This window comes from Pan troglodytes, chromosome 19 (genome assembly GCF_028858775.2).
Source record: "Pan troglodytes isolate AG18354 chromosome 19, NHGRI_mPanTro3-v2.0_pri, whole genome shotgun sequence".
Taxonomy (NCBI): domain Eukaryota; kingdom Metazoa; phylum Chordata; class Mammalia; order Primates; family Hominidae; genus Pan; species Pan troglodytes.
The window spans coordinates 56582855-56606972 of NC_072417.2; the positions used below are offsets into that span (position 1 = coordinate 56582855).

At 37.1% G+C, this 24118-nt stretch overlaps 1 protein-coding gene across 1 annotated transcript in view; it reads right to left on the reverse strand.

Annotated features, from left to right (window-relative positions):
* Positions 1–24118, reverse strand: part of COX10 (cytochrome c oxidase assembly factor heme A:farnesyltransferase COX10) — a 141200-nt gene that overhangs the window by 92464 nt on the left and 24618 nt on the right. Inside the window, exon 4 of the mRNA XM_024350477.3 lies at positions 15977–16101. Within this exon, the coding sequence (XP_024206245.2) occupies positions 15977–16101 (125 nt within the window). The remainder of the gene's footprint in view (positions 1–15976; positions 16102–24118) is intronic.

The window sequence follows — 24118 nt, forward strand, 5'->3', positions numbered from 1 at the left end:
AGGCATTTATGTTTTCACACCCCAAAAGTTGCCTTTTGGCCTGCGATGCCCACCTATCCTGTGCCCATAAAAACTCAAGATCCTAGCGGGCACAGCCACAAGCAGCTGGATGTCAAGAGAAGCAGAAAAACAAACCGACAGACACCAGCAGACGCTGGCAGGACATCAATGGCAGAACAACGCAGACGCTGAGGGGAATTCAGCAGGGAAGGTCAGAGGAGAGTCCAGCTAGGTGGGCGGCCTGACTCCGGGAGACGACCACCTTCCCATTCCATCCCCCTTCTGGCTCCCCATCCATCTCACTGACAGCTACCTCCACCACCCAATAAAATCTTGCACTCATCCTCCAAGCCCACATGTGATCCAATTTTTCTGGTATACTAGGGCAAGAACGTGAGATACAGAAAGCCCTCTGTCCTTGGGATAAGGCAGAAGGTCTAACTGAGCTGATTAACACAAGCCGCCTGCAGACAGCAAAGTAGAAAGAACATATGCCCACTTGGGTTTCGGGAGCCGCAAACACTCACCTCTAGATGCTGGGTCAGATTTTGGGTCAGAGCCCAAAAATGCTCCCCATGATCTCTACACCTGCCTGTCTGCATGTTCCCCCTCCGGGTTTGAGCAGCAGGTTACTGAAGGAGTGAGCCACACCCCTGTCACACGCCCTGAAAGGGGGATAAGGGAACTTTTCCCATTTCAGAGATATAGGATGTGATTTTGAAAACGGAATAATGAGTCAGAAACAAATCCAAAATACAGCATAATGTGGCACATTATAAGAATGGCATTTAAAAATAAGCCCAGAACAACCAGCTAACAGTTTAGGACCGAATTAAGTTAAATCACCACCTCACACATTTTTTAAAAATCCACCTATTACTATGTAAAGCCTTTCTAATGATCTTTCCCAAGGAAGAAACTACAAAACAACAGATTTGATATTTTGAAACGTAAAGCCTCCATATAACCCAAAATAAACATAAAGAGCAAAGTAAGGGACAGGATCAGAAAAACAGTTGTAACAAAGGTTTAATGTTTTTAATGTAAAAAAAGCCCTTGTATGTTCTTTAAAAATAAAATATCTTCATGCTAAAATGGACAAAAGATATGACAGAACAATACTGACAACTAACAAAAAGGGAAATACAAATAATGAATAAATATTTGTAATTAAAGCATGGTGAACATAAGCCCATGTTACTTTTCTCAAAATTTAAGATAAATAACATGAAAAGAATGTGTTGACCAGTGTGTGAAGAAACAGGAGTTAGGGGTGGGTGGCACAATGTTCACACAGGACCAGGGGAGTCCCTGCAAGGTTTTGATTAGAAGAGGGATATGATCTCATTTATATTTCCAGAAGATCGCTCTGGATGTTGTGTTGAGGATGCTGTAGAAGGAGAAGGTAGAAGTAGTAATAGTGACAGAGAGGTTATTACAACCCTGGCAAGAGATGATGGTGGTGCTAACATGAAGGCTGTAAGAACTGGCTGGAAAATCCAGCCATCCTCTAATCATTCCTCACAACTTCCACAGCTAACACGTGTGTGTGTGTGTGTGTGTGTGTGTACGTGCATGCACACAATCAGCATAATTTCCTGATGGCATGAATGTGGGGTTTGAGAGAAACCAGGAGTCATTGATGACTCCAGCATTTCTGGCCTGAGCAACCAGCAGATTGGATTGACAGTAGCTGAGATGGAAGTCAGAGCAGGTTTGAGGGGAAAGATCAGAAGCTGTAGAAGTGTTACACTTGTGGTGTCCTGCATAAGTCTAAGCGGAGCTGTTGAGAGGGCAGTTTAGAGATCTAGAGAGAGTCTGAGTTTCTGTATCTCCTAGCTTGTGTTTTCCTCTAGTAATGAAATTTCTGATGAGAAAATGTATCTTTGAAATACATTTTCACTAATGGCTACTCAGGATGGCTGGCAACTTAAACTTAGGAACTATTTCTGGAATTTTCCATTTAATATTTTCAGATCTCAGTTGACTGTGGGTAACTGAAACACCAGAAAGGATAACGGGGACTGATGTACCAGTTAATGAAGGGTAACTTTTAAAAGCCTTCAAATGACAAGATGAAATTAATGCACAATTTCATTTAGTATTATATGAAAAAAAAACTGCTATGCTGTTATAAATAACTTTTACATTGCCACTAACTTTAGCTTAATTTTATCTCTTCCCTTAGTATACCATGTTTTTAAAAATAAATGTATGGGGTAGAAATGTAATTTTACTGCATGTATAGATTGCACAGTGGTGAAGTCTGGGCTCTTAGGGTATTCATCAACTGAATAACTTACATTGTACCAGTTTCTCATCATCCACCCTTTCCAAACCCTGTTACCCTTTTGAATCTCCACTGTCAATCATTTCATATTCTATGGCCATGTGTACACATTATTTAGTTTCCACTTATAAATGAAAACATGCAGTATTTATCTTTCTGTGTCTGACTTGTTTTACTTAATATAATGAACTCTGGTTCCATGTTGCTGCACAAGACATTATTTCATTCTTTTTAATGGCTGAATAGTATTCCATTTTCTTATCCACATTTTCCTTATGTAATCATCCATTGATGGACCCTTAGGTTGATTGCATATCTTTGCTACAGTGGTAGGGCGGTGATAAACATATGAGTGCAGGTATCTTTTTGATACATTGATTTCTTTTCCTTTGGGAAGATACCCAGTAGTGGGATTGCTGGATCAAATGATAGTTTTCTATTTTTACTTCTTTGAGAGATCTCCATATTATTTTCCACAAAGGTGTGCTAATTTACATTCCTACCAACAGTGTATGAGTTCCCTTTTCTCTGCATCCTCTCCAACATCTGTTATTTCTTGTCTTTTTAATAATAGCCACTCTGACTGGTGATTATTACCCAAATTTTAATTCAACTTGTTTTATTATAAGCTCAATGACTAATACATTTCCAAGAAAATGTGTACAAACAATAGGACCATCTTCCTCTGTACATCCTAAAATGTAGTTTCATTTTTAAATGACAGATCTGATGAATTTGCAGTAATAAAGAAACAAAGTAACACTGTGTGTTTAGCCCCTTTTAATTGTTGAGTTTATGTTCTCATTTGTTGACCCATGCTCTCCTTCATTTATTCAGCAGCCATTCACTGAGTGCCTGTCAGGTAGGTACCAAGAATTAAGATGAATAAAATATGCCCTTATAACAAGAGGGGACTCATAAGCTAGTGGAGCATTCAGATGCATAAAAATATACTGAAGTGCAATTTAATAAATGATATAACAGAGCCATATACAAGGAGTTAGGAGATCTCAGAGGAGAATGTGTCAAAATTCTAGAAAAGATTAAATTAAGCCCTATCTAACTTGCAAGTTTATGGAAAGCAAGTAGCAAACAACTATTGATTAAAATGACCTTAGTGGAAAAGGTTAAAGAAACTAATATAGGGACATTTTTATGCAACTACATGTAATCCCTAATTACCATAACTTAAGAATATTCATTTTAGGTGTTTTCTATCTAACAACTAAGAGTTCTATATGGATATGACTATAGGTCTTTCACCAAATTATTTAACTCTAAAGTATTCATCAAACACCTAAGGGCTAGACTTCTTTCACAGAGGATTACGGTGTTAATGTCACCCGCTGGCAACTTGAGGCTTTGTAGAAAAACATCAATGGCATAATCAGAAATATTTCTTTGATCAATGAATTATTAAAAATGAATGCTGAATTTTTTACTATTGTACTAACCTATACTGACATTTAGAATGCAATTACGAATTCTACGTTCAATTACTATTGAGATTTCAACTTGATAGAAGTGATGATAAAAATAAGGATGAAAATAAGCATGACAATGAAAATAAGGATGACATGTTTAAAGTGATTTGATTTTCTCTTCTTGCAAAAAGAACACTGGAGTTAATTGGCTGAATGCCTAATTCAAGTGTTTATTTATAAAGTTCATGTGAATTTTTAAACACTATGCTTGCAAAATAATAATGATATCTAGAGTACCATACTTAATGTATGTGTGAACTGTTGCAGGAAAAAATGGGATAACTGAGGGAAAGGATGATTAAGAAATGTGGATGGATAACTCTTTAAATACTGAAGTCAAAAAATATACTAATATGGAATGACACAAAAAGTAAATTAACTTTAGGATCTCGTGTTTTAATTTGACAGCTGTTTGACAACTGCAAAATGGAAAACTGACCTCAGACAACTGAGTATAAATGAGAGGCGATTAGGCCAAAGAATTTCACATGGAAAGATACAATATACATTGTCGTAACGCCTCACATGGGAATAGATAAATGCAGGCTGGAATTTTTATTGTCTTTGAAGGTGCTGATATTCAATAGACTTAAATTTCACAAAGAGAGCTGTGTGTTACTCTATCACAATTAATGGCACTTTCTGAAACATAATGCCATCAGTAGAGAAATAATTGTAAACACATTTGCAATTACCAGGTGTTTCTTGAAGCAATTTTGAGTCTCTGTGACTTTACCTTTTGAATGCTAAAGCAGTAACATACTCCTCCTCTTTTAAAATTTAAAAACAATGAGCTCTTTTATGGTATAATTCAAGAAGACACAATTATCCATGGCTAGCAGCTGAATCTACGAGCTAAAATTCAGTACCTGTGGCTTGATTCTATATAAGCTGCTGAGATAGTTCATGCTTCACTTTCTCAACATGAAAACAAGAGAGAAAACTACATTCTATTACTTACTTGAGAAGAATTCCGTTTTCAGAAAAAAGCTCTTTTTCATCATCATCCTTTTTTTAGTAAATAATATAAACATTGTATGTCCTACTTCAAAGACAAGAATTGGGGTGGAGGAGTCAAGACAAGTTCAACCCAATGACAGGTTTTGTTGGGTATGAGAGTGAAGGGAGGAAGGCACAAGGGGGCAGAGTACACAAGAACAGAGGACAGAAGGGAGGTTGAAATGCATGGGCTGATTTTTGGTGCTTTCTGTGATGAGAAAATGAAGATATTGGACAAACAGAATTAAAGTTATGCCAGAGGAGCATGACTAGGTCAACTGAAATGTCTGTTGACATTTTAATGAATGAATGAATGACGTTTTAGCTGAAATCTAGAAGATCCTGTAGTTCGGACGTGGACAGTGAAAGGAGATGGGTCTTGAGAAGAATCAGATCATGCAGAGTCTATAGGTCAAAGTCAGGACTTCCTTCTCTAGCCTAAGATTAACAGAAAGCCATTAATTATGTTACCAAAACCTACCAATGGCTGCCCGACACCTACAGGGTAAGTCTGGTTGCTTTAGCAAAGCACATATGCCCTTCTCGGCCTGCCCTCCTGCTTCTTTAGCCAAATGTCTCACAGTATCCTCCCAACCTTGTGCTTCTGCTACACTGCAATGTTTGTAGTTCCCCAAATGGTCCTCCATGTTATAAAATTTCACATCTCTGGGTCTTTACTCATGATGCTCCCTCTGTCTGGAAAGTTCCCCTATCACATGCACATACTTAGTAAAAAACCCATCTAACCTTTTGATGTTCTGGTCACTTTTCTGAGAAGCTTTCGTGACCTTCACAGGTAGAAACGGCCACTCCCTACACCTTCCTTTACATGCCTAAGGCACTGCCTATATTCTGTTACAGAGCTAATAAATGTTATTGTTTTATTGCACTTATTTATTCATCTGTCTTCCTCTACCAGACTGTAAGCCACTTCAGAGTAGGGACCAATCTTTTTATCTCTAGCAAAAGTAATCAATACATATACATGGATCCTTCCAGAAAATAGCTTTCAAGAAAATAACAGCAAAGAATATCAGCACTTTCTACTATGTAATGGCATTCTCCTTTCTGGTCCAGCCAAATCAGAATTACTTTCTAATAGGTGGGTGAATGTCAAGAGGATTTCAACTGCCTTCCCCAACATCAATAATCTGCATTTGAACTAAGTAGAATAAACAAAATTCTGTGGAAGTGTGAACTGCTTTTTGAAGGTATTAAAGTCTTAAAGCCTGAATGTTCACTGAGTGTTTACAAAGAGGGTCATTTCTGATGTAACCTGACTTTACTTAAGACATAGGTTCTTAGGATGGCTGAATATGTTCTGCTGGAAAACTTATAAACTATTTTTCCTCTTGTGGAAAAAATACATTACACTTTGTGCATGCTCACTCAAATACCCTCTTCAGCCACGCACTCAATCAGAGTAAGTGAAAATCATGAAAGGAATTCAGCCTCAGTAAATTCTGTCCTTTATTGATATTCTAATTTATAAATCCCTGAACATTTTTATAAGAACTGAGAATCTGGTCTTATGGTATGTTCTTAAGGTCAGAAGCTGTATTTAATCCCCATTATTTTAAGTTAGTAGATTACATCAGTAACATTAGGGGAAGGATCTTTATCCACATATCTTCAGCTAGCTGTTTAAGGAAATTATACACTGTACTATTTAATCCTTTGTATTTACTTCATCTAATGACAGCAATATGACACAATGGCATTTTCTAGATTACCAACCATACTTTTGCTAAAAGCAATATCAGATCTTAATTTTATTCAGACATATTAATGAAAATGATGGAATATTAAATTAGACTTTTATTTCTTTCTTGAAATCAAAGTTTTCTTCCTTGTAAGTGGTAGTTTTCTTTCTTGTAAGCTAGCAGGTAAATACCTTTTAGTACTAAGGAAAGCCCAGTCAGAATGAAAGCTAAAGCTGTACTTTAACTTAGTATTTTAAGGTTACACAGTATATTTTAAAGTATAAAGATATTCTAGATTACAAGTATACATAAATCTGATTAACTACCAAAATTTCTCTTTTGTTTCATCCTATCTCTACATTCCATCATTCAAATCCTTTAGAATTTCTTTGTTCCCCCTGTGATCGTTGTTTCCGGAAGAAATCTGGCATAGGATCTGAAGGAAATGCCAGAGTGAAATTTTCCTTAAGATTAATCACACAGGTAAGTAATTTCCCTTTCTTGCCCAATAATATTTTCTAAAACTTCTTAGAAAATTGATAAGACAGAAATGGGTGGTCATGAAAATGTGAATTTTAGGATTTACTTAATCACTTACACACAAATTTTAAAGGTCTGATAGCTTGCTTAAAGCAGTCTGGAGCTCTATTACTAGTTAGAAACAGCAACAGACAAAGAAGTCTCAAAAGGTAGTCTGGGTTAAAGAAGCATAGGTATAACAATTAACATCTGCTCTACTGTCCATCCCCACCACCCTCTGACATCCCAATTCCTATTCCTTTCAGTGTCTGGGGGCTCAGTTTAGAATTCAGAATCATCCAATGATACCAATTTTAAAGCAAAAAATATATATGAAGGCATCGAAATGTTCACAAATTAAACCTTAAAAGCAGTTTGTCACTAAGGCAAAGAGAGTATGAGACAAAGAAACGATACAGTCTCCCAGGGATCAGCCACACAGTCAGTTTTTACATCAATGCCATCAGTCATCAGTCAACCAACAGTCAATCTAACCCAGATAACAGGGAAGGGAGTCTGTGGTTCAGAGCAGAGAACTAGGAGGCTAATGGGATTCAGAAGAACAAAAACCATCAGGAATGGCAAACTATAACTGAAGATTAAAAAAAGAAAAGAAAGAGATAATTAGAAAAGAACGTTACACTTTGACCTCTGCTAGGTGGGGGTGGTGGGGAGATGAAGGAAGCAAGTCTCCAAGCCACCCAAATCAGGTTTAATCACAACATGCTACCCAGAGATACACACCAAGAATTATAACTCCCCAAGTCCACATTGTATCATTTCCATTATGTCTCAATTAATTATCTGCTTTTGAATCACCCTTTTCCACCAACACTTCTTTGATTTACCAGAACCTCATACATAATTCCACAATGCCTACCGAATAGCAGAAAATCAATGTCTGCTGAACCCAAGACATCACCACATATCCAAATATGAAGAATTCATAAACAAGTATATACATACTTGACATAAATATATACATATATTCATAACATACATATATTAAAGTTTGCCAGTATAACCCAAGTCTTAGTACTCTGAGAAAAATAAACATGTTTCCTTCTCATTAAGACCCTGCTTCTCAGATCTGAAATTCTACTTATGTTTTGTGCCTTTCTTGTAATTTTCTCCAAAATAAAGTCTCTGAGAACATCAATGGTTCTCCTTAAAGCTAAGTTATAAATTCATTCACCATTTATTTCATCTTCCAAAAGAGTTCTTTTTTTTCTGAAATCCCAGGAATCTAGACTCAACCAAGACTGGAGATAACTGCAAGATATTCAGACTCTGAACATGTGAAAGATGTGGGCCAAAACCTGACCAAACTTTTATGTTAATAACAATAATAATAGCTAACATTAATGGAACACTTAGTTTGACTAAGACATAAGTGCTCTAGATCCACTCGATGTCATTAGAGGTAGATACATCACCACATCCACTATGTTAACTCCACCTCTACTACACCGTGGCAAGGATGTCAGCAGTTAACCTGGTAGCAGGAAGACTCATATGAATAAAGAATAGCCAGATTCCAAGGTAGTGACTGGAATAAGACATCTCATTTGAGAGGAAATAGTAGTGAACGGGGTCCACAGGTTCTGCTCCCAATTTGACCACTTTCAAACACGTGTGATCAATGGTACCATTAAGCTTCATTTTCTTCTTCTACAATACTGGAATAATGCCACCTCACAGAGTCATCATTAAGAAGCGAATAATGACCAGTGGCATGTAAATTATTGAAAAACTATTTACAAATATACGTTCGAATTATCATAATTTCTGCATTTGTTGGCAAAACCTCACCTGGAGTTATTTTGGTTATAAACATCAATGCCAAATTCACTCCACTGAGATGGATCATTCTGGAAAGGGGAATCAAATGTAATTTAGAAATTATTTGAGGTTATTTAAATTCAGGAAAAGAGACTCTGCATTCAAAATGCATTTTCTTTCTGTCATTGTTCAGTAATGCTCATCATTTTCCTTATATATAAAAACCATATTTAGTTAGAGACTCTTTCCCACATGGTATTCAAGAACTCTCTAGGCAAACCTGATCTAGTGCAGTAGCTAATTTGAATCATCTGAATAAGCCACGAGTTATGAACTTCAGAGACCACTGAATGAATGCAAGTTGCCCAGCAGCTAAAACATCAAAGTCAAACAAATCACAACATTCAGAAGAAAAATATATTTTTCATATTGATTTTTTCTTATATGTATGATGTTCAATAAATCACATCACTGGTATTCACTAACATAAGTCTTATTCTCCTAGAATACAACATCAAATTTAATAACCACTTTTGTTCAACACAGAAGATGAAAGTCAGTTTCTATTGCTCTAGGCAGACTGTATAGTCAAAACACAAGAAACATCAGAGAAAAGGAAAATGGAGAAAAATGCATTAGATATTAATCTCATATTCACTGGGAAAACAAAAAAATCTTTACCTGTTTTTCCTTTCACAGTTTAAAAAGATGTAAATTTTCTTTTGCCCTACCTACTCTATAATTCAGAGCTCTTTATCCAAAGCCCTTCTTTTTTACCTTATTTCAGCCATGAATGTCTCTCAAATATTGTCAGTATTAAACAAAAAACATGTCTCTTCTTGACCCTATTTTATTCACACCTCTTGATCTTTCATTTGCTTTCACAAAAATTATTCAACATTCACAGATACACTAGATCCCAAAGATAACATACCCTTGTCACACTTACCTTTCTAATTATAACCTGGTTCTCAGATCTGAAACTCTACTTATGTTTTGTGCCTTTCTTCTAATTTTCTCCAAAGTAAAGTCGCTGAGAACATCAATGGTTTTCCTTAAAGCTAAGACTAAGTTATGAATTCATTCACCATTTATTTGATCTTTCAAAAGAACTATCTTTTTTTTGAAACCTGATGAACCTAGACTCAAACAAATGATCTAACGTATGTACAATGCTTAGAACATTATTTGGCATATAGCACAAGTGTTTGCTGCAATTAGTGTTATCATGAACACTTATTGCTACTTTCTCCCCTCCCTCATACATATTCCTTCAAAGTTGTACTCTACTGTCTTGCTCTATATGCTTGTGGGCAGAGGTGATGGATGTACAAAATATGTTAGTCATAATCATTGGTTTCCAGAAGTTAAGAGTTCTCTAGGAAAGAGATATAAATGAATAACTATACAGCAATACTACAAGTGGCTACTAACCATAGTCAGAAAGTGATACACTGGAAGTATTATCATATGAAAGAAAAAAGAACACTGAGTTTTTCCACATAGCAGAACTATGACCAACAGATTGAAGTTATAAGGAGGCTGACTTTGGCTCAGGATGAGGAAGAGCATTCTACTCATCAAGACTGTCCAATTATAGAGCCAGTGGCCTTGGGAATCAGTGACAACCATAGTAATGAGGAGACAATCTGCTAGGAATATTGTAAAAACTAAGGAGATCAGTCATCAAGATTCTAGAACAATTTGCTAATAGCAGAGTAATAATGGATGTGAAATGTTTTCTAAGGTCGTGTGTGGTGTGTGTGTGTGTGTGTGTAAAACAGTACAATTAGACTGACAGTAGAGCAAGATGTAGCTACAAAGAGGGTGAAAGCTGAGGCCAGCCAGGTGACCTTGGCTGTGGTCAGGAAATCTCTACTTGTCTCATGGGAACACTTGTGGAAAAAAAAGAAAGAAAAAAAAAAAGAACCAAAGAGGAGATTTGTTTTGATACAAAGATATTTTTACATCTCATTTACAGTGAAAGATTGAAGGCATAGGTGGGCTATGAATAGCAAGACCATACAATTACTTGTCCAAACTAGGACACTTGAAAGTAAAAGAGGCATTCTTAGTAATTACGCCATGAACACAGGCATAAAGAAGTACATATGGTCACCCTAGCTATCCACGAGTAATTAAACAAAAAGAAATGTGGGCCAGGGTTTGCCTGAGACAGAAATTATAGCCAGGATCTTGGGCAAAGATCTCAGAAAAAAAAAATGAAAGTAGAAATTATTAAAGCAGTGGTTCCTAATTGGGAGTGATTTGGGGCCCCAGGGACCATTTGGCGATGTCTGAAGACACTTTTCAGCTGTCACAAGTGGGGGTGGGGGAGTGCCATCAGTGTCCAGTGGGTAGAAGTAGGGGTGCTGGGATGCACTCTGCAACACACAGGACAGCCCACACAACAGTCATCTTGTCCAAACTGCTAGTAGTGCTAAGATGAGAAATTATTAAAATTTCTGTATTACATTTGTATTAAAATAAAAAGACCTCACTGTAAAAACATGAAACATCTGCACTGTAAAACATTAAAGACAAAAACTGAAGAAAATATTTGCACCTTATAAGTCAATGCAAACTATATACAGCAATAGCCCTTAGACAAAGGCAAGCAGCCCAACAGCAAAACAGGCAAACTCACCAGCAAACAACTGACCAAAAAACCCCTAAATGGCCAATAAGCACTAAAAAGTAAACACGCTCCCACCTCGTAAGTCATCAAAACAACTTGAATTAAAAGAACATTTCTGATGTTACCTATAAACCCAGCCAAGATTTTCCAATTCACGGCATTAATGATGAGCACTTTAACACACTGACAAACCGAAGCGTAAGTTGATTTCAAACAAACAAAAGACTGGGAAGACATTTAGTTTTACTTGAAGTAGTTTTTCTTAATTTTAACTTTTTATTTTGAAAACTTCATAATCTCTTGACCACATATTTTTAGAAAACTATCGAAATAAATAAGGATATATGCAAAGATTTAGCTAAAAGAATTTCAGCTCAGCATTGTTTACATGGACAAAAACTAGAAATCCCTAAAATGTCGAATAAGGAGAAACTGATTAAACAAATCAAAGTATATCCATATACAACTCTTAAAATCATGCTATGCTGGCTGGGTGCAGTGGCTGACACCTGTAATCCCAGCATTTTGGGAGGCCGAGGCGGGTGGATTACTTGAGGTCAGGAGTTCAAGACCAGTCTAGCCAACATGGTGAAACCATGTCTCAACTAAAAATACAAAAATTAGGTGGGCACGGTGGCGGGCGCCTATAATCCCAGCTACTTGGGAGGCTGCGGCAGGAGAATTGCTTGAACCCAGGAGGTGGAGGAGGTTGCAGTGAGCCAAGATTGCGCCACTGCATGCCAGCCTGAGTGACAAGAGCGAAACCCTACCTCAAAAAAAACAAAAACAAAAAAACATGCTATACCAAATACTGACATGGCGAGATGTCCATGACATACTATTTTATGAAAAAATATACCCAAACTATATATATGTATGATATATATGTGAAGATATCCATGTTAAATATGTTTTATATATGTTATATATATGAAGATATGTGTGTATGTGAAGACGTCTATAATAATATAAATCAAAATGTTAACAAATGGATCTATTTGGGTGGTGAGATATAGGCACTACAAAAGTAAGATATTTGCTTGTTTCCAGCTGTATCTCTAACACAGAACAATGTCTGGCATAAAGGAAAAGTAAAATAAAATTTGTTATTGTTATTTTTGCTTATCTATATTTTCTCACTGATATGCAATGAAAACATTATTTGCATGATACATGTTTTAAATGTTGGCTTCTAAAAGAATAATTCAATAGCAAAACAAAATGTTTTACACATAGAAATAGAAGGAATACCACCTACTTTAAGGATTATAAGCCTTAAAGAATAATTTATGTAAATATGCTCTGCAAATTCTACAGCACTGTATAAATGTAGAAAATTAATTATTTTGTTAAGATCATTTATTCTGAAGTTAAAGCAGTTTCATGTGTGCTTTAACTGGCAGCCATCCTCCCAGCAATTTCATTTCCAATAATTTGTCCTTTAAAAACAATTAGAGATCTGTGCAGTGTTACTTATAGAAGCAAAAAGCTGCAACAATGGAAAACTGGTTGAGAAAGTTGAGGCATATCCATAAAATGGAATATCATCTCACCATTAAAATGTATCTTGTAGAAATGTATTTACTGACATACACACTGACTGACATAACCACTCTAAAAAATCATGTATATCTAATCTAGGTAAAATAATCCCAATTATAGCTTATTATAACACTATTATGTCAAATCCTCAAAATAATGTTATAGTTTTTTGATAATTCTTATCTTTTTAAATTTGTTAATTCAGCTATTCAGTTTGTCACTTGTTTCTCAAGACTTGATCAGTTAAACCATCCACAATATTTTATCTTTCAGTTGCAAAATTCAAAACATTTTATGGATTTTTCCATCCTTTGAAGGCATATGTGCTTTAAAGCCACACTACGGTTTCGAATGAAGCATGTGTACATATTACAAAATACGTACGTAATTTACTTTAACATTTTAATGTTAGTGGTTTCTTATACAAATCTCTTTATGCACTAGTCACTTCTTCATAATTTAGAAGCTGAATTTCATTTTCTCTCCTTAAAACAAAAGTAAAAACAGCTTTCCAAAGCTTTATTTTTTCTACTTTCACAGAGATCACAGAAACAGAGTACAAAGAATACTGAAAACTAAATGAATAACTGCTAAAAGAAAATATTAATAAATACAAAATATAAATAAAATTTGAATCTTTTCATAAATACGAACAGAAGGAAAGTTTTCCTCCCATAGAATTCTATTAGAAGTGAAGAACTTTTATACAGACCAACCACATATATGTATTTTTAATTTGAACACTAGCTCTCTAAAAAAAGTATAGTAAACTCTTCCTTTTTGCTAAGGAGTATTTCTTTACTTATATGCTGCCCAAAAACTCTGTTGAACCCTTATTGCCCAGTGCTCTTTGTTCTGCTTACACTATTTAAAAACACTAATAAAAATGATTTTGCATTCCTTTATTTTAAATGTATGAGATTGCCTAACACTGGAACTAAAATATCTCTAACATTATTGGGAAATATTATAATTTGGGAAGCTGACTGATACCATAATGATAACACTAGGATTCTACTATACTGGGAATTGTTGAGATTTTTGAAGTGTTGTGATGCTTCCAAACAAAATCACAGCCTGAGACAAGTGGAAGGAAGCAATATGAGGGGTACAAAAAGATGGAGAAATTCACTTGTACCACAAGCACTGATGAAGAACTCACATCACTCAGGACACTGCAGAGGGCTGTGTGGGATGAGTGACACATGGAGGAACATGACACGGAGTTCCAACGGAAGATCAGGAGTGCTGTGTAAGTGGGATGCGGAGCAGGGCTGGAAAACCAGCCTAAGGAGGAAAGAGGCAGACACTGCACTTTTTCAGGACCAGAAAGAATCCCAACACGCATTCTGTGGCTTTCCCCCGTATTTTTAAAATTTACAGAATCCAACTCGCTCCCTATAGCAAAAATACTTCTACAGACTAAAAATCAAGCAGCCACCTAAACACATCCTTTTAAAATTTCCAAAACCTTGGCTTATGTTCAATTTCTGTCTAAATGTAAATCATTCAATTTTTATTCCTCCAAATACTTTCTTGATCCAACTGAGAGGTTTTTTCATGATAAATTCTTGAGCTACCTATTTTTGAAAAGAAAAGGGGTGGGATGAGAGGGGAGGAGGAGCAGCTCCAACTCAAACAACTCTTATTTTTATAATATTTAGGAGCTTCTGAACCATTTGATGCTTTTTAGTTATTTTTTCTCTGAATGTCCATATTTTATTTTAAACATTTTCTTTGAATCTACATAATTTAAATCCTTGAGATAATTAGTATCTCAAGGATAAATGTGGCTTTTCAATTTACGAAAAGGAGGCTGAAAACTAGAATGTGCTCCTGGCTTAACCTCGGGTCCCAGATGTATAACCAAATAGAGGTAATAACTTTTAAAAACAAAAAATAGACCCAAATGGACAAATAAATCAATTTGGCTTATATCGCTTTTTATTCGCATTTTCATTAAAAATATGTTCATGGTGGAATCATGTTTATTCTCTTTACCAGAAAACATGGGAAGGTAGCAAAAGGAAGAAACTACTTGGAAGAGATGGTGTCCTGCTTTATAGAAAGGGATGATCTTTTTGGTAAAGTGGTAGCACTATTTGAACCTCACTATAAGATTGTTTTGACATCCAAAATAACAACAACAACAAAAAAACTTATTTGAAATAGATTGATCCTTCTCCAAATAGCTGACAATATATTGTAGAACCATAATGACTATAGGCATTATCACATTAAATTCACATATTTTGCAGACTAGCAACTTATATGTCCACTCAGCCAAGCTGTTTTCCTGCTGGTAACTTGAATTCCTGTTTTAAAACTGTGCCAACTCCTCTTGGGTGTTCTGGTAATGAAAACGATTTTCCTTAAGTTTTGGCCAAAATTTTTCACTATAATATCTTATGAAAAAGCCACAACGTTAAGGCAGACCACAATGACCAGATGGGAAAAAAAATTATTTGGGAGAATTATTTTGATGTTTAAAATAGTAGGGGGGGATGTATTAAAAATAATATGCTAATTTTGGGGTATAACCTTATTCCATATACCAAGTTAACTGAGTACTAAATTATTGATTTTTTAAAAATAGCTGAATATGCATAGTTAAAATATATTCTGTTCTTTATAGCAGTGGTTTAAAATGCAAAGAAATCAAACCAAGAAAGAGTAGTGCACAATGACAAGCTCAGGGAAATGTATCTGAAATGGATAAACAAAGATACCACTAAGAGTAGAAAGTTATGACAGCTCAAAAACATGTTTTAACCCAAGGAATCCTAGTCATTTGAAGCATCTACTCTACTGCTCTCTCACCTGAACATATCTGAAAACCATTCACCTCAAAAGAAAAGACAAATTGGTTATGAAACCCACAGGCTCCTACAGGATATATAGTGTTACAAATGCTTCTCCATCAATATATATGAGTTTGGAAGGTATTTAAAAATATGACAATACAGCCATCTAGGAAAAAGTGACAATACCATAATTTAGGTGAAAGTGAGAAACTGACCTGATTGATGGAGTTGGCAGCACAGGATGCGAGGCCTGTCCCAACAGAAGTAAGCAGGAAACAGGGCCAGTCAAAAGGGCCCGGAGCCAATGCAAATCCAGCTGCAGTGGTACTTACAACTAGAGCTGCGATACAGAAACAGAGCAGACACACTGTTACCAACAAGAGTCCCAACTGTAAAGGCCAAAACGACAAAAAACAAGCCATCCTTCATATAAACTAATTGATTATATTAATAACACAAAGTACAGGCTGATCTTTGGCTTAAAAAAGATCCACATTTTTCTGATTATAAAAACTACATGTACTAATTATATAAAAATGTTAATTTTCTTTTAATTCCATACTCAAGAGAAAAAAAATAAGGTCAGTCTTCCAGATTCAATCATTCACTTATTCATTCAACAGACATTTACTAAATACCAAATTTGTAATCAGTACGCACTGCCAGGGATAAAGATGTATATGGTCTTATTCTTGCTCTTGACTAATTTGAAAGGGAGATGGCAGATATACCTTAATAACTAACACAAGATAGCAAATAACAAGGATCCCAATTCTGTGACAAACTGCAGACAAGCCTAGGAGTGGTCTTGCCTATAAGAGATGATGGTCCCAGCGGTCAGAGAATGCGTAGTGGGAGATGATAATCCTACAAGCCACCAACAGGAACCAAGGGAAGAGGCGAAGTACAGAATCAAAGCCAGACATTTCAAGCTTCCACCAAGGCTGCTCCTTTTCGGTAGGCCCTGGCGCTTCTTTCCTGGGGTTTACAGAAGCTGACAGGGCCAGAAAGTGTCCAAGAGTGGTGCTGATATGGAGCTGTAGAAATCCGCTGGAAAAAGGATCACCATTGGTGGGCAAATCTGGGAAAGCTTCAAGAAGATGACATTTAAGTTGGATTTTCTAGAGGGGATGAAGAGAAAGGAAGAGAATGGTGGGGTGAGCAACATTACAGGTACATGGATAATTCCAAGAACAGGCACAAGGGAAGGGAAGACCAATGTCAAGAATCCAAAGTATGCATGATACCACCATCTACCTAGATTCTTCAACCAAAAACCTAGGAAGCATATTTGATTATCTCCTTTGTCACTCACTATATCCCGTTCATTACAAAGTAGTGTCTGTTCTATCTCTACAGTATGTTTCAAACCCATCACACTGCCAGCATTTAGTCCAGCCGTTCTTAACCAGGGGTAGTTTTGCCCCCCAGGGGACATTTAGCATTATCTGGAAACACTTTTGATTGGAGGGGAAGGTGCTACTTGTCTTCTAGTGGATAAAGGCTGAGGATGCTTCTTAACATCTTATGGTGCATAGGACACCCCCAACAACAAATAATTTTCTAGCCTAAAATGCCAAGTGCTGAGCTTGAGAAACCCTAACATAGTCCAAGCAATTGCCATAAGAGCTTTACCCCCTAACTGGTCTCCTTGCTTCCATCTTGCTTCTCTTCAGAGTGATGTTTTTAAAATGAAAACAGATCAAATCACATCGCTGCTTTGAACATTGAAAATTCTTTGATGCTATACCTGATATAAAATGTAAACTCTTTCTCTGCCAGTAAGTGCATCTCACACCTCTCTTTAGCTCAATCACTATTATCCATTCATGAGACTTCTTCTATTCTTTGAGCATTCCAAGCTCTTTCTTGTCCCTGGGTTCTTGTACTTTTGTTTCATTTGCCTCTTTCCACAGCTGGCTCCTTCTCATCCTTCAGATCCCATGGGAAATACTACTTGTTAAGGGGAACCTTCCTGATGACCTCATCTAATGTAAGTCTCCCCAGTTACTCCCTCGCTCACATCCTCCTTTTATTTCCTTCATGACACTTACTACACTCTGACTCCTCACTGGAATACAAGCTCCATGAAGGTAGGACCCCTGTCTGTGTAGTTCACTGCTGTATTTGGGGGGGCTATCACTGAGCTAGGCGTAGAGCAGTATTTACTGGAAAAACAGGAGGAAAGGTGGCAAATGTCAGACGGCAGAATAGCAAGCTGAGGAGTTTGTAGTTTGGTTGGTTGGCAGTGGAGAGTCACTGAAAGTCTAATGCAAGAAGGCAATCTATAAGTGGAACTATCTGTGCACTGTGACTTAAGAGAGGCAGAGAGTTTTACAGAGAAACATTTTAAGAGGCCATGCCATTAATCATTGTGAATAAGGGTTGTAAAAATGGGATATTTTGATTAGAGAATTGTCAGGACCTGGTAACTGGGAGAGGTAGGAAGATAAAACAACAAAAAAGAATGAATGGAAAAGTGCACTTTATCATTTACCATGCACTTGGGTGACATGGAAAGGAATGATAACATTAATAGAAGTAAGGACATTAGGGAAAGAGGTGATGAAGCTAGCTGGCCTTAGGAACATGTGCTGTTTTGAGAAACCGTGGGACATCCAGGTAGAAATATAAAGAACGCAGACGAAATATGAAACTAAAGCTCAGGAGGGAGACTTGAGAGACTGGAGAGGCATGAAGCTCTGGAGTTGCCTAGAGGCCATGCCTGAGCCTGAGGGAATGCATGAGATCAAGGGGCAGCATGCATGATGCAGAGAAGTATGTGAAAAAGTCAGACCTTTACAGATGGGGGGAAGGAAAAGAATGAAAGACACAAAGAATATTTGGGGACATGCATCAAGACAATAAGGTGGCATGGGTGTCCAGTAACCATGAGAGGGGCTACAGCAAGCAGAACAGGAAGGCACCACTATTGGCATCAGGAGGTACATGCTGGAGAAACTGGTAGTTCCTCCTAAGAATCATGAATTGGCTGGTATGTTCTTCAATCTAGTCTTATCAGCAACTTACAATAATCCTTTATAGTTGTACCATATGAACAAGCCCCTTCCCTAATATCTAGATGGGTCACGGATTTCTTGATATTGCTAAATCAAATGAATACTATGGCTGGGTTCGATGGTAGTTCGTAAGGTGCCTTAAGTATAACTATCCCAACTCAAAGTACCTAGAGCACAAGTATTTTGGCAAGGGGTCCTTCCTTTAACTCAGTTGTTCCCAAATACGGTGTGCATCTGAATCTCCTGGGGGAAGATTTACCTCCAGAAACGAGAGACATGCACAGATATAAGTAGAGAGCAAGGTTCAGGAATGAGGGTGCAGGTTTGGATAAAGATTACAGGAAGATGAGCAGATTAGGAGCTGAAGGCAAATGAGAGGCTAATCAGAAGTCATGAAGACACACACATTCAGGAGAAAGGTAGCATGGCTGAGGTGGGGAGTCTAGGCCAGAAAGCATGTGTTGTCCCCTCTCACATCTCCTCTGCTTAGGGGTACAGCCTGTTCTGGCCCATATATGCTACTACAAGTCATAACACAACAAGTACACACAAGGTACCTAATAGCAGCAAAGAATCACATGGAGCAGAGGGCAGCAATCAAAGGTAGAATACTCAATTTCAAAGTAAACATTCTGGAAAAAGTTTTAGCTATCTAATTCTGTTAACAACTTATGCCCAAAGGAAAATGCCATGGTGATTACTGACTCTGAAAACAGTAGTCGCAGGTACATTTTACCCTTATGCCAATGGGGAACGAACAGTCTCTCCTGTCATAGGCCATTTAGTTTTACCTGCACACATTTAAAGACCATCAAGAAAGGCACTATTTTTAAAGCAAACAACAAAGCTCCATTTAGAATACTCAAATAGCACCCATCTTTGAGGAAGCTTTTTCGTTCTTTGTAGATATCACACCATAAATTGCAAAACCTCCTGGACAGGCCAGTGTTAAAGAACAAGAGTCATTTTTTTTGCAAGACTCAAGAGCTCTCCAGACTGGTTAGGCGACTCTTCACATATTGCGTCAGTGACAACCAGGACTAGAAGAAAAATCCTTAACATCCAGGCTGCCTCTCATTTGTATCAGAATTCCACCATGCAGAAGAAAGGCTGATGGTATCAATGGGAGAATTTGAGGGAAAAGGAGACTGCAGAGGTTTTTCTCTTAAAATCAAACTAAGTAAACTGCTTCTCTCCATAGAGTAAATCAGCCAAAATAATCTGACTATATTTTAAGGCCTTGAACACAAACGTAGAGTTGTTTACTACTCATAAACAGCTGTAATAGTTAAAAGAAAATCTACTATAACATTCTCGATAAACAGTTAGTAAAATCTAGAGTCACAAAAATAGAAGACTTCTGTATCCATGGGTTCCACATCTGTGGATTCAATCAACCTTGGATCAAAAATATGTGGAAAGAAAATAGTCACGTCTGTAATGAGTATGTACAGCCTTTTTTTTTCCTGTCATTATTCTGTAAACAATACAGTATGACAATTATTTACATAGCATTTACATTGCATTAGGTGTCATAAGTAAACTAGAGATGGGATACTAGAGCCAATCCCCCAGGGATACTCCAAGGGACGATGTATTATACTTTAGGTATCTCTAAATATCCAGATCCACATTTTGTATTGTGCTTAACAAATTTTTTTAAGTCATTTACCATCACAGTGGACAAGAAAGCCCCATAATCACTGAACTGTCAATAATAGAAATGTTCTAAAAAGAAAGTTCATTTTGTTTAAAATTGAGAAGGGTATGTAGTTACATGACAGGAAAACTGTTCATCAGAGGAGGAAGTATCTTGTTATTCTTTCTATTCACCCCAGAGCTTGATGGGGTGATGAAGCACAGAGAAAGTACATCAAATGTTTGACTGAATCTACTGATAAATTGAGAAGAGACAAAAAGTGATTTATAAAAAGCTAACAAAGGGAAAAGAATGGTGTTTTATAGTAAGACATAATAATGATGAAATTTACAAAATGGAAATACTACCTAATTTTAAAATGTACAAATTGTAAATGGTAATACATGTAAAAATAATAACAACTATTACTAGAGAGAAGGAAATTTGAATTTTGTAACACATTTCTAAAAAAAACCCAAAAGCTAACAAAGAATGTATTTATACTTATTTCATCAAAGCAATTAATTTGAAAAAGGCAGTGAGGACTGATAAATTGTACGAGTAAAATTGACCAAAGCGATTTTCTCATACAACACTGCCATAACTGTAATTAAACTTTCCATTGATTTCCTGGGGTTCATTACATGGAATCATTTTGTAACAGCAAAATCTCATTAAAAGTGAATGCAATCTATTCCCTCATTAATAATACCTGAAATTATATTTTATTTGGTAATCTCATATTCTGCCCTTTCACAAATAAACATAAAATCAATGTTGCCAATGAAGCATGACCCATCTAATATGGGCCCAGAGGCACTGCACTGCAGGCCCAGGAATGACTCTGGGAGCCCATGGGAGAGTAATATTCCCAAACCAACAGAGCTTGACTCATCCCCACTCCTGGGTGGAAAGCCAGGTAGAGAACCTCAAGCTTCTCCATGAAAAGAGATCCAGTAGCAGCCCTCACTAAAGATGGTCCTGACTACTAGGTCCAATCTGTTGTCCAGGATTCATTTGCTCCAGATGTTCTCTTATCTGCCTCTGCCTTCTCCAGGAATAAGTTCCCACTATGTTTCCCAAAATTTAAAAAACAAAACAAAACAAAACAAAACAAATTTTTTGCCAGATGCCATGGCACATGCCAGTAATCCCAACACTTTGGGAGGCTGAGGTGGGAGGATCCGTTGAAGTCAGGAGTTCAAGACCAGCCTGGACAACAAAGTGAGCCCCTGTTCTACAAAAACTAAATTAGCCCAGCTCAGTGGCATGTGCCTTTTAGTCATAGCTACTTGAGAGACTGAGGTGGGAGGATGACTTGAGCCTGGGAGTTCAAGGCTGCAGTGAGCTATGATGCTGCCACTGCACTCCAGCCTGGGCAACAGAGCAAGGCCAGCTCAAAAAAAAAAAAAAAAAAACGAAAAAAAAAAACCACACCTACATTTAAAAATTTTGAAACAATCACAATGAGATATGCCCTGGGCTATGGTCTGAAAGTTGGTCCCCTCAGAAATTCATGTTGAAACTTAATCCCCAATGTGGCAGTACTGAGAAGTTGGGCCTATAAGAGGTGATTGGGTCATGGGGGCCCAGCCCTCATGAATGGATTAATGTATTAATGGGTTAAGAGACTATCATAGGAGTGGGACTGGTGGCTTTACAAGAAGAAGAAGAGAGACCTGGGCTAGCACACTCAACCTTCTCACCATGCCATGCCTTGTGCTGCCTGGGACTCTACAGAGTCCTCACTGTCAAGAAGACCCTCACCAGAGGTGGCCCTGGACCTTGGACTTCTCAGACTCCATAACTGTAAGAAATAAATGCCTTTTCTTTATAAATTACCTAGTTCCATAAGCAACAGGAAACAGACTAAAACATCCTTGACTGGGCGAGAAGAAAGCAAACCTCCACAATGAGAACTGCTTATGAGGGCCATGTACTTACAAGGGCAAAGCAAGCACTACAGGCTGCTTCCAGGAGCTAAGAGCAAGCCATGCTGGCAGCTAGAAGGAATGCAGGGACTTCAGTCCTAGAGTTGCAAAGAAATGAATTCTACCAACAACCAGTGAGCCCGGAAGAAGACCCTAAGCCCCAGATGAGAACAGTCTCAACCAACACCTTGAATTCAGCCTGGTTAGACCCTGAGCAGGGTGTCTAGACACATCATGCCTGGACTTCTACCTGTTGAAACAGTGAAACAATAACTTTGTGTTGCTTTAAGCTGCTAAATTTGTGGTAATGTGCTTCACTGCAATAGAAAATTAATATGTACTGTAATGAGGGTAACATTTAAAAAGGACTAGTCTACCAGCAACACAGAGGACTGATTGGAGTGGAGGAAAATTTACTCAGGGAACCACTTAAAGGTTACTGCAGGGCGCTAGGTGGGAGGCGATGAGGGCCTGGGTAGGATGGCAACAGTGCAAACAGAGTTCGCTGTAAGTATTTTGAAGGTGGTGACAAAGGGCTTCATTACTTTTAAGCAGCTACTACAAAGGAGCTAAACATAATTCAGTACTTCAAATAATCAAATCCAAAAAGGTCAAAGAGGATTTAGGGTCAACTAGTCTAATTTCTCTCCTAATGTAAATCCTTTCTCCAACATCTCAGTGTATAGTCTCTCCAAATCTGGTGACAGGAAATTATTTCTCCTTGGGCAACCCCTTCTGCTACAGAAGAGCTCTAGCTGTTCGACAGTTCCTTCTCCAATTAAGTCAGAATCAACTTCCGTGAAATACTTACTTAAGATGCAATTTCTGTGTTCTGGAGCAGCAGTGAATTAACTTTTTTTTTTCTTAGCACAACCCTTCAATTATGCAAATCCAACTATTCCTACAGTTTCTGTCCCTCCAAGCTAAATGTCGCTAGTAACCAACTATACTTGACTTCCAGGCTCCTGTCCGTGCCAAGGGCACCTTCTACAGACACAACAGTTTCTGACTATATCAAATGCACTGAGCACAGTGTCTGGTAAATAATAAGAGCTTAATAAGCAGTGCTCTTGGAAATTATTTAAATGTGGTTCATAAAATTATAGGTGAAATATTTCTCCGGCCACTGCACTTGGACTTTACATTTCAAAGCAGTGCTAAAAGAATTTAGAGAAACAACAAAACACTTCACACCACACTCTGTATGCTTCTGCACTATAATCTAAGTTATCTGTCTCCTCCAGGGGAGTGAACAGATAGCAACCCTTTAATAAATGTAGACTAAAAATAATAATGATAAAAACAAAACTTACATTTGCATTGCAAAGCACTTCAGTGTGCCAAAATGCTTTTACATTTATTAAAATCTCAAAAATACTGCATTTCAAAGAAAGGTGTGGATACCGCAGGGACATGGTAAGAAAACAGGAGAACTTTCACTTATGTTTAATTTTTTAACCCTTTCTTCTTAAACCCACATTTTGCATATCTTAAAATGAATATATCAGTGTAAGAATACATGAATTTTATTTATATGTAACTATCCATTTATATATATTTATATATAATAGCATAAATATTATAAATATACATAAGTACACTTAAAGTTCTTTTTACTGATAAAGTACAGGACTAATAAACTGGAGAAACTGGCTCTAAAATAAAAAGCAAAGCAAGCAATTGTAGGTACTAATGTCTGATTTTCTACATGGACAACCATGTGCAAATTACTGGTAGTAAAATCTACCAGGGTCTAATCAAGAGAAT